This window comes from Oryzias latipes, chromosome 20, assembly GCF_053564925.1.
Source record: "Oryzias latipes strain Hd-rR chromosome 20, Olatipes_Hd-rR_3.1".
Taxonomy (NCBI): Eukaryota; Metazoa; Chordata; class Actinopteri; order Beloniformes; family Adrianichthyidae; genus Oryzias; species Oryzias latipes.
The window spans coordinates 28,363,206-28,375,329 of NC_136256.1; the positions used below are offsets into that span (position 1 = coordinate 28,363,206).

A 12,124-nucleotide genomic window follows, 5' to 3' on the forward strand; every position below is an offset into this window, starting at 1 on the left:
TTCTGCTTGTGACTGTCAGCCAGAGCTGCGCTGAACTTCTGAGTGGCGTTTATACTTTTCAAGCCATACGATTGTCAACATGAGGGAAAATCTTGATCATACATTTGCTGCATCTGTGAACGCACATGTACACAAGGAGGTGGAGCAGGGAGTGATGTGTTTGTCCAAAAAAACCAGGCAACACAAGGCCAAAAAATACACTAAATAAATAAAATAAATAGCATTCTCTAGTGCTGCGTAGTATTAGCTAGAAGATGGATCTTTCCAGTAAATTACCGTATTTTGATCTAGTTGTCCAGTCTCTGTGTGTGAAGTTTCCTATTTCCTAAATTCTTCAATTGCATTTTAATCATCAGTGTTACAAAGACGACCAGCCCCGTACAGGTTAACCCCCCCCCCCCCCCCCCCCCCCACACACACACAGGTGCATGTGAGTGAGGCTTCAGCAAACTGGAAACCAAACTGAGCTGTCCGTCTTTCTGTCCGCAGCGTCCATCTGTACTATCTGTTTCCAAGCTTAGAGGAGGGCGGTCTGGCCACCTACAGGACGGCCATCGTTCAGAACCAGCACTTAGCCATGCTGGCCAAGGTAAGCATCTGTGTGACCCCCCCCAGCGCCGCTCAGACGGGCTCCGGGGTTGTCATCACTCTTTTCCTCTCAGCTTTGTAATTGGAGTTAAAAGGTTGTTGTTTTGGAGTCTGGTGGGGTTTGAGTCCCCGCAGGCCCCCAGAGGTCTTCCCAAACACTCCCAGTTCTTGTTATCTGCTCTCCTCCCGTCCTCCGCTCACTCTCCATCCTTCTCACTGTCTCGTCAGGCTCAGACTCTCACATTTGTAAAGAACAATAATCGTCCCGCGATGTGGAGGAAGCAATTAAAAACTCCCATCTTTCATGTTGCTCCCCGCTGAATACGGAGATGCTGCCGCCTGAATCCGTGCCGGTGCCGTGCAGCACTTTGGCTTGTTTCAATTTACCGCTCGCAGTAAAGTGAGTCTGATACGGCGCTCGCCGCTGCCAAGTTGTTTACCGGGCTTCTCTAAAGCCCTCTGCTCAAGAACACTCGCAATTATCTTTCAGAGAATATCTTCAGCGAGTAACGGCGCAGTCTGCCACTTCACTGCCAGGCTTAAGTTGGAGCTGGAGTATTTGTGAACGGTGATTTAATTTGTCTCCCTAATCACTGGGGTGCAAACCAGCAACAGTTATCGGGAATAATTAAAAGCAGTAGTTCTGTGCCACTAAGACGACATAGACTCATTTTGACTCAGCATATGGATTATTTCTAATATTTCTCTTATCGTCATTTGCACAAAAAGCTCTGCTCATTTCTATTTAACCTTTTGTGAGACACTATTACCATCCAGCTTGTGTCACTCACAGCTTTACAGGCCTGGTTGTTTTTTTTTTACTGGATTAACTGCATTTATTGTTGATTAAAAATATTACCTCCTCATTAAGGAGGTGGAAAAGAGGGATTCTGAGGAGCACTGATGCATGTGTGGAACTACGTTCATTTACGTGTCGGAACTGAAAGTCCAGGTTTGAACATCGGTGACAGTGGGGGGTGGGGTGCATGCATTCGTTTTCTACTACTGCTACTATGGCTGATCAGCAGGCCTAAAGAGAACGCACACTTAACTGTAGTTAACAAAGTTCCTTCAGTTCAGCAGTGACCTCTGCCTGTCAGCTGTTGCTATTTTCTGCCTTTTTATGGTTCATTTAATGTTTAAAGTCTTTTTTTTCTGCCGCTCTGTAAAACACTTTAAATTATCTCCATAAGACGGTCTGTACTTTATTAAATATCAAATTAATAATATTCACTTTTGTGTGGCCTTCAACGCTTAACGTGAAAATGAACTTTTATTGAAATTGTAATTAATTGTTCAAATCCTCCCGTGGGGCGACCTTGAGTGACATTAAAGTGTCGTATTATTTGTATCTGTGCACGACAGCCAACTCTAGAGGAGTTACTGCTCTGGAAAAGAACGGCTGCTCATCGGGGAAGCACCCCTGCTCAGGTAGGGCAGGGGTATTTGACACCCAGCAGGATCCGGTCCTCTTGGACCCGGGTTTCACCCCCCCAATCTAGTGGAACAGCCCTGATGGCAGGACGTTCTAGAAACTTGGCTTGTTTGTGTGTGTTTGTGTGAGCAGTGAGTTTGTGCGTGCACACACACACACACACCTGCATGTTTCTTCCGGGGTTCAGTCCGGCTCAGCTGGGCGACACATGAGTTCCGGTTTCTGGACCCTAAAGCAGAACCTTGGCGGCGCCGCTTTAGTCTCTGCAGCTTTTTCAGGTCTTTTTAGTTCGGGTCGTTTAGCACAGATGTACAAATGTTCTGGTAACAACATCAGAAACTGAATGTGTGTCTTTTTCAGAAACTGGAGCTGGATCGCTTCATGCTGTACGCTCATGGGCCGGACCTGTGCCGGGAATCGGACCTGCGACATGCAATGGCCAACTGCTTTGAAGCTCTCATTGGTGAGGCAGTAGCACATTTAAGAGACATTTTCTCTGCAATGAATAGAGATGAAGACGTAGTTTGAGGTAAATGCACAGATGTTTTGTTGTGGAGAGAGCTCACTATTTTCTTTTTTTGTGGAGCAAAAATAACAGTTTTAGCTATGAGGTCAGCATTTGTTGAAAAATCTTTCAACAGTCCTATTCAGGAGAATAATTTGGGATTCTTTTTCTAGAATTGTTAGTTGAACATTCATTACATCAGTCGGGATCAACTGGTCGATTGCAAAGGACATGTGGGTCGATCACGGGCCAGAAAAGATAAAAAAACAAAAATAAATACAAAAAAACAAACGCTATCTCTTCAGTAAGATGTGTGTACTCTTACTGTGTAGTTTTTGAATTATTAGGACATAAACGTTTTATTCTAGACTAAAAATAATTTCACGCGTCCATCCTTTGGGGCTCGCATGCCAAACAAGCGTGCCCCCCCCCATTGGAACTGGTTGCTCTGTTGCTTCTCCTGCGTCTCCAGTGGCTTTCTTTGGTTTTTACATTCAGCATTGTGCTGCTTTGTCTCCTATCTGTGTTTACTCTTTTTGTGTTCGTTTGTAGCGTCATAAAGTGTTTTCTTGTTTCTGTCATACAGAGATGATGAATTCTTTCTGCATTGTCGTTTTACTCACCTGCATTGTTGTCTTGGAGCCTTTGTGCGTTTATGCTTGTTGTTCAGCTGTGAATGTCTGCTGGATCTCATAGTGGAAGTGAGAAAGTTACACAACTTTACTGATGTCAGGAGACGCTCTTTCAACTTCAGCACAATGGTTGCTCTGCCCACAGATGCATGCAGACACACACAGTTGTGCAGTAACACACACACACACATTTGTGCAGTAACACACACACACACACACGTTTGTGCAGTAACACACACACACACACACACACACACACACAGTTGTGCATTAACACACTCACACAGATGCATGCACACACACATTTGTGCAGTAACACACTCACACAGATGCATGCACCCACACATTTGTGCAGTAACGCACGCACACATTTTTGCAGTAACACACACACACATTTTTGCAGTAACACACACACACACAGATGCATGCACACACACGTTTGTGCAGTAACACACACACAGTTGTGCAGGAACACGCTCACACAGATTCATGCAGACAGACACATTTGTGCAGGAACACACACACACAGTTCTGCAGGAACACACACACACACACAGTTGTGCAGTAACACAAACACACAGATGCATACAGACACACACATTTGTGCAGTAACAAACACACATTTGTGCAGTAACACACACACACAGATGCATGCACACACACATTTGTGCAGTAACAAACACACATTTGTGCAGGAACACACTCACACAGATGCATGCACACACACATTTGTGCAGTAACACACACACACACACAGATGCATGCACACACACGTTTGTGCAGTAACACACACACACACACACACAGTTGTGCAGGAACACAAACACACAGATGCATACAGACACACACATTTGTGCAGTAACAAACACACATTTGTGCAGGAACACACTCACACAGATGCATGCACACACACATTTGTGCAGTAACACACACCTTTCTCCTCATCTGGCTTCCAGGTCAGTTCCGGGTCAAATTCTTTCTCCTGCTGCTCTCCTGGTCTCACCTGCATCTTTAATCCAGTTGTTTGGGAACGTCAAACCCTCCATGGCCGACTTCCCTACACGTTCAGCAGCATGAAGCTGACCAGCCCTGCTGGGCTGCAGCCTCATATTGGTCTATTGTCAGTAGATGAATCCATCAGCTGTTCTGTTTTTCACTTTTCTTCCCTGAGCTTTCAGCTGCACCAAAGTGATGAAGAAACGAGGCTTGTCTCACCCTCTGAGATGCCCCCCATCACTATGCAGCCCTCCCCCTAACGTTTTAGGGGTGAGAGCCATGCCACACTTGCAACGAGTCGTGCTGCCACTCTCTCATTTCTGACTCTCGCCGTGCCGCTCGGATCTGCGCGTTTGTCGGGCAACTTTGCAGAAAAGCAGCAGGTGCCGCGCCAACAGGCACGCTCCTGCAAATGTGTCGCCGCCTTCTTGTTGTTTTTGAAGCTAGTGTCTCTGTTTTGTGTGTCTGTTATGTGTTCTGTTCACGCTCCTTTTTTACCACAAGGGTAGAATTCAGATGATGCCGCTTTAGAAAGGCGTGATGGAAAATGACACGCTCATAGCATTTCCTGGGAGACAGCTGTAACTGCTTACAATCCGTGTTTTCTGACCTTGCTTTTATTTGTTTCTCTGCCGCGCTGACCGTTGACCCCGCCTGCGTTGGAAATGGCGGCTAATCTCCTGCTTTGCATGGGCAGAGCCCCCTTCCGCTAACCCTGAGGCAGGGCCGTCCTCCTGCCGGAGACGGAGGACCAGGAGAAGGAGGGATGGAAGCAAAAGGATCTGCAATGCAAATGGCTGCCCTGAATAATTCAAAGTGCTGAATGGAAATGTTGCTTTTCTGATCCCCTGTCATTAACTTGTGCTGGAGTGGGGCATTCTCATTTGGGCTCTTTTGGCCTGTATGCCCCCCCCCCCCCCCCCCCCCTCCACGCACACCCCTCCTGCTTTCCCCCCCTATTCTTCTGTACTTTCACTCTCTTGGGCCCTTTACCCCTCCGACTGTGCATCCATAGAAACGGCTGCCCTCTCTGGTCCTTCATCCTGTTGAAGGAAAAGGCGATGCTCGTCATTCTGCTGACCAGGTTCTGCTCTGCCGGCAGACGTTCGGAGCCTGACGCTCCTCCAGGCTCCGTCCACTTAAACACAGAGGAATCAAACTCGTTGGGCACTTGTTCATCCACTCTCCTGCTTTCTTTGAAAACAGCAGCTTGCTGGTTTCCATCCCTTCATTCCATCTCACCTCCTGCTTCCAGCATCAGCAGGGAGGTGTTTGCTGTTCCACAGCTCCCAGACCGCCGTGGGAAACTTCTAACTCCACGTCTGAGTTTTGTTTACTTCTTCGCCTCTGATGTGTTGGTTTTCTGTGTCCGTCTGCCGCCACGGCCCCCGCCGAGCCGAGAGGGAGCGGCTTAATATATTATTTGATGGATTAGAGCCTGAGCGTTTGTGAATAATTCATTCTTGGTTATTAATGTGACTGTCAGGCGCTGCTGTTTCATATTGCCCTCGACTCTGGCTTTTTATTGGTCACTGAAAGCAGACAGTAGAATTCTATCCTCCAACACATCCATGCTGGCGTGAACGGGAGTTTATTCAGGGCCAGCCTTTCCTGGACCGTCAACCTGTCCAACCTGCCCCCCCCCCCCCCCCCCCCCCCCCCATCATACTTACGCCGGGGAGACTGTATTCTGTGGGAAAGATCAAGTCCAGTTTAAGTTCTGTCTAAATCTTGCAGCATTTCCAAATTGGTGGGATGAATCTGAATTGAAGGGATTTGGTTCACAGATCATCCGTTCATCTCCTCTAAAGTTGTTCGGCTCTAACTTACCGGGCATAGTTGACTATGGGGGGGGGTTTGAATGTACCACAGAGATGTTTAGGCGAGGCATGATGGGACTGCGAGATGAGTTTGGGATTGCTGAGTGTTTGATGTCTCTTTACGGGCTGATGGAGGAGCTCGCATCTCCATTTAATGGTAGCGGCTGGTTTACGTTTGATTGCATCGCTTTGGGCTGCACTTTCTTTTCCCTTACTTGTCAGAACTGTTCTTGCTAGTCTTCTTCATGGTTTCTTCCACCACAGGCCTCTTTGATTGACTCCAAAGGTGTTGCTTTTAGATTTTTAAATCCATTTTCAATCCCTGGAGCCTCTCCTGGTTTCTCCTGCACAGCTCTGCAGTCTCGTTTCTCTTGAAGAAGTTTAACAAGAAAACTTCAAGCGTTTGGTGAACTGTCAGAATCTGCATCGTAATTGCTCCCTGTGTTGTTCAGTTCCACCTTTAGTGATGACGCAAAGCTGCGTCGGCCTTCAGCAACACAAGAACCTTCTGGTTCAAGTCGACTAACTTTGGATGCATCAAAATGGGGCGGAACAGGAAGACTTTGGCCCCGCCTACTAATACGAAGTTTTTTTTTTAAATAGCATTTTTCGTCTTCTCCTTACGACGGAGTATTAGGGCCACCAAAAAAAAAAAAGAAGTAAGATTACGACATTTTTACGAGAAAAAAGTCGTAGATTAACACGGAGAAAACACCGAAGTTGTCCGTTCATCAGAGCATCGCTTGAAGATGAAAGATGTGGAGCCTTTTGTGAAGCTTTATTTCCAGGTTTATTATAGGTTTAAAACAAAGAGATTCTGAACCTTTGGCGACTCAAAATCAGATTATTGTCAGTGTAGCCGTCTTTCCGGGGTTCAGTGTCAGTAAAGCGGAGTTTCATATGTAAAATAAGGAGCTCAGAGACACGTTTGGGTGCAGATGATCGTTGCAGCTTTTATTCTCCTTTTCATTCACAAACCCTGAAGTTCATCTGTCACCTTACGTCATGAACCTGTCATCAGATCCGAACACCAATGCGGAAGTAAACGTCCCGTTATATCATCAAACAACAAAGATGAATGAAAATAGTCTATTATATTAGCATTAGAACGTTGAAAATGCCAAAAAAGTGATCCTCCTCCTCAGACGGAAGCGTCACACAAACGTAGAGATCTTGTTTTGGTGGAGGAAGAAAGGATTGAAGTGGAAAGCTGCAGCCGGGACACCGATGGCTTCATCGGGCTGCAGGGATCCTGCAAACCAACCATCAATAAATAAAACTTGAATAAATTGTAAATCAAACAAATGAGCTTCCAGATATTTGGAACGTTCAAGCTCCTTCAGCTCACCTGTTCAACAAAGTTTAGTCGGTCTGCTCTGCTGCTGGGTGGCGTTCACCTGCTGCTCTGTATGTTCACTTCCACTTAATTTCGTAAATTTACGAGTTTTTATCTCGTAAATTTACTTTTTTTTTTTGGTGGCTTTTTTTTTTTTTTTGGTGGCCCTAATACTCCGTCGTATCTCCTGATTCTCAGCGATTTGACGAAATACTCCGAAATGTGGTTTTGAGCGTAATTTTCTTAATATATGTCCTTCATCTTTAGAAGAATGTCACATGGTGACCAAACCTTTATTTTTTTTATTATCAGAGTGTGTTCTTAAGACACTTTTGTCCTCTCTCTGTCTTATCAACATTTATGCTCTTATTTTTTACTCATGTTTTCCAAGTTTCCATATTTTTTGAATTGAATTATTGAAACAAATACACTTTTTTTTCTTAATGTGCCCATTTTTGGAAAGGTTCTGCACCGAAATACCTGGTTTGCCCAAAGATTATATTACAGAACCCCAAACCTGCTTAAAACAGGAGACTCCCTTTTTACTGCCAGACCGGATTAGAAAAACTCCTTTGCATTCCTTTTCTTTTTGTAATACTTTGAAAAGCGCTATTGAACCATTCAAGGACAGCAAACTGCATTTTTAACAAAACCGTCGTATCGGTTGCAGTTTGTTTTGTCATGTATGAGGAAAGCTTCTGCTCAAACGCTGGGACTGCATCAATGACAGAAGGAAGAGGATTCAAAGGTTTGAGGAAGGGATTGAGAAACCATCATACAGGACTGCCAAGTGTCAAGCTGTTTGACTGTACACATCACATATTTAAAGAAATAAACATTTAAACGAGTGGAACTAAACCCTGACTTTAACTAATCTACAGTGTAAAGCAGCTAATGAACACTGCTGTCAGTTCCTTTGTCTGCCGTCAGGAGCTCAGAAGATGCAGCTTTTCCGTGATGGTTCATCTCCATCTTTCTTTATTATCATCAATAGTGTCTTAGTGACTGTTCTCCGTCTGTGCCATGATCAAAGAAAACACGTTGTTTTTTTTTTACCAACTGCATTCTTCACATTCATATTAATGCAACGTCTCTATGTTGTTAAGCTTATAAAACATTACAAAGATTCCTCAACGTGAGTGTCAGGGAAGGCAGATAGAGTGGGAGTTGTTTGGTGTTTGTTTGTATTTATTATGGCTTTGGTTATGTCGGCAACCACTTGTGTGTGTGTGTGTGTGTGTGTGTGTAAATGGCCTGTTAGCCATCTGAAAGCAGTTTTCCTCCTCAGATGATGAATCCCTCGTATGTTTTTGATCTCGTCCATGAAAGCAGTGTGTGCGTTTAGACGTGCGACTGCGCCGCGCCCCATTTCCACCGCCTCATTTATGTTCATAATAAAAACCAGGGCGCGATTGTGTACCCAATTTGCCAGGTGGTTATTGCTTTCTAAATTGAATGAGCCACCCTAAGTGCAATGGTGACAATTTGTTCGCTGCTTTAAGGCACCATGATAGTTCCCCTGATTTTAGCAAAAGCAGGAAAAGAAACAGCAAAAGGAACAATTTGAAACTGTGGAGAAGAAAGCGTTTGCACATCGCTCCCCTGCTCAACACAATCTGGAAGTACTTCTTCTGTCCTCGGTGGAGGATCTCTTTACTTTTTTACACCACCATTTCAAACGTCTTCTGTTTTTCTGTATTCGCCAGTGCACATGTGTGAGTGTGTTTGTGGGTGTGCACGGAGCTGTGATGATAGACCGTGTTGAGCACTGAGGCATTGTGTCGTCATCCAGCAATGAGCTTGCAGCCATAAACAGCCCTTACAGGTGAATACGGGCTGTCTGTGGGTGAAAAAGAGTCAAATCTGTACGAATCTCTTCCTGAACTTATTATTTTCATCAAGACAATAATACACTTATATTCTAATATTATTTTTTATTGAATTTTTTCCCTCCTCGGACTAATGCGTGACAGCAGAGAGACGGAGGTACCGCTGAAAGCGCCGTCATTCAGACGCAGTAGATGCTGAAGCTCACCACACCGAGAGTCTCTGAATGATGTCATGAACCCAGACATGGAGACTTGCTTTTCACAATAAATCAACCTGATCTCTCAGCATTATCCAGGTTTTCCATGCATTGTAAATGTGTTCTACACAAACATTCCTCCATGTAGTGATCAGGCTAAAAACCTTTGGTTGGAGCTCCCCCCAGTAGGGTCGAGGGCGTCACAAACGCATTTTTGGACAAGCATGGAGCAGCGAATTTCGCTGAGGTAGTCAACGCAAATTTGACATGTGAATTGTGTTGGATGTGAACGTAGCATAGGACTTTAAGACCTCCATGCAGGATGGGCTTATCCTTCAGTCCAGACCTAAATCCATTCTCAGAGTCTGAAGGTTTTGTAGTTTTAGCTTGAGGTTCTATTGCTCATTCATTTGGATGGTCTACATAAGAATCTAAGCGTTTGAAAGTGATAACCACGCGCTCTTACCCGCGGCCCCTCAATTTATTTCAAGACAAGAAAAATCTCATTTATGTTTTGGCTTTCAAGTCGATGCTAAATTTAGGTAAATTTGGAGCAGAAGTGATTTGGTACATATTTGCATCAATAAGCATTAAGAAGTTAAAGGGATTATATCATACAAAATCCGCTTTTTGAGATTTGAAGTGTATTTTAATGTTCATTTCTCAGTAAAAACAACCCCAAAACGCTATTTTAATCCATTGATTCTAAGTATTCCTCTAAAAACCTGCTCTCTGAGCACCAGCCCCTCCCAATCCACAAAAACAAGCGGGTTCTCACTTTGTGACGTCACAATACCTTTCAGGAAGTGACTTTACTGCCAGCTCCGCCCCCAGGCTAACTCACACACCCACTTTCTCTGTGCAGCTAGCGGTTAGCGAAAAAAATGCCTTCATTTTATATTCACGGCACGCACATCCATCTTTGCAAAAGGTTTGATGTGGTTTGTTTTCATGGGTGAGACGCAGACACGCTGCTGAGGCCGACTCTAAGATGATGTCATGAAATGGGCGGAGCTCCAGAGAGCTACTAAAATAACACATATTTCTTAAAAGATGATTCTTTAGTGTGCCAAAGGTACTATATCATGACATACATGAATATAGTTACTCCAAAAGGCTTGAGAAAAGCAGGATCTTTGGCCCTTTAAATAAAGCCATTGGGACTCATTTCTGAGTTCAGTTCCTTTCAGGCGTTACATGAACGGATCTGCGATACGTTGGTGGACTGGGAACCCCCTTTGATGGTCTTGCTTTGAATGGTCTCTCCTCTTTTCCAGGCGCTGTGTATTTGGAAGGAGGTTTGGACGAGGCGCGACTGCTCTTTGGTAGACTGCTCTTCAACAGTGAGGTGAGTGGATGACCCTCGCTCTGATACTGTGGGAGGAAGTGAACCGTGACGTGGATGCGTGCTGGCACACTCAGGGAAGAACCTGAACACGGCTTTTCAGCGGCTGTGAGTGGGACACCCGCTATTGTTTGGGTGTGATCAGCAGGCATGACTAATCGATAAGCGAGTCACGGTTTTTATCTAACTCTGCCCCAAACGTTAGGAACCAGGTGAGAGTCTGACGGCTCTGCTCCTCTGCTGTCCAGTTTTTTTTTGCCTTGACCTTCTCACAACTTCTGTGGTTAAAGTCAGATATTGTTCAGCAGATTTATAATCCAGATAATAACAGTGTTGCATACCTTAGCTTTTGTCAGAGGTGTATTGTCTGCGTACCGCCTCATACCTTCAGCCTTGCTCTGCCGCTGCCCGCTCAAGTTTTCTCTTGTGTTTGGCGTGAAAAGCTCTACGACCTTCCTCCCGTTTTACTGTTATCCTCCTCCCGTAGAAACCAGTGAGGAAGGATGTAGAGTTATTGTGATCTGAAGGTCTTTCTAAGTACGGAGGCTGAAATATTTTTATCATTATTCACCATGGAAGTGGATGTCAAACCGATGTGGAGGACAAAAACCTCCATAAACCTACAGCTTTTTTAGATGGTAGCTTAACAGTGTCTGACCAAAGCAGGCACGGCTACCTCTGCACTAAAGACTGACGACTTTAGAAAGAGCATCACTACGTAGAGAAAGACAGAGAAACATGCTCAAGACAGACGGCTTCATGGCAGTTGCAGCTCAAGATGTTGATTTGAGACTGAGGGACAGAAGCTCAGAGGAAGGTGCTTCGTCCAGATGGACAATGGCTCCTCGTCCTCAGATCATCATGTAGAAGTGAAAATCTGCTCATTTAAACACATTTGAACACCAAGAGTTTTTTTAAACATCCAAGATTCTGTTGTTGTTTTCTATTTGAGTTTTATTCTTCTGGGCACAAAAATCCATTTAGCAGCTTTTTTCCTAGAAAAACAATAGAAATGCACTGAAATGCTTTGTTAATCACTGTTATAAGATGAAGTGGAAACACAGTTTTGACAGTCTGGTTTAACTGGACTGAAGTGGATTATAATAATCTGGAATGTTTGGATTAAAGTCGATAATGACGACAGTAATGACTTTCGCTCCGTTCATTCTAGTGCTTTGGTCGTCATCTGGCACTTAAGCCATAAACTGGTTAGAATTAATCAATTTAATAAACTAATATGGGTATTGGAATAGAAGAATGAGTAGATTCACATTTACTTCAGAGTTTTGTTCCTTTCTAGACTTTGATGGTGTTTCAGGCTTTCAGCCTACGGTCCCTCTGACCATCACCGGGATCATTCACGCACATTCATGCTGGTAGGCAGTAGCGTTAAGGGTCTCGCCCTCACCGGGTGATGTTAATTGCTCGCCATTGATGTGGT

The 12,124-nt window shown here is 44.6% G+C and overlaps 1 protein-coding gene across 9 annotated transcripts in view; it reads left to right on the forward strand.

Annotated features, from left to right (window-relative positions):
• The window catches only part of drosha (drosha ribonuclease III), a 99,866-nt gene that overhangs the window by 46,130 nt on the left and 41,612 nt on the right, over positions 1-12,124 (forward strand). For all 9 annotated transcript variants that reach the window (XR_013652168.1, XM_078938599.1, XM_078938595.1 and 6 more), the window contains 3 exons: positions 490-589; positions 2,384-2,486; positions 10,616-10,686. Coding sequence is in view for 8 of the 9 variants with exons in the window: in XM_078938599.1 (XP_078794725.1) it covers positions 490-589; positions 2,384-2,486; positions 10,616-10,686 (274 nt within the window). In the remaining variant the exon portion in view is untranslated. The remainder of the gene's footprint in view (positions 1-489; positions 590-2,383; positions 2,487-10,615; positions 10,687-12,124) is intronic.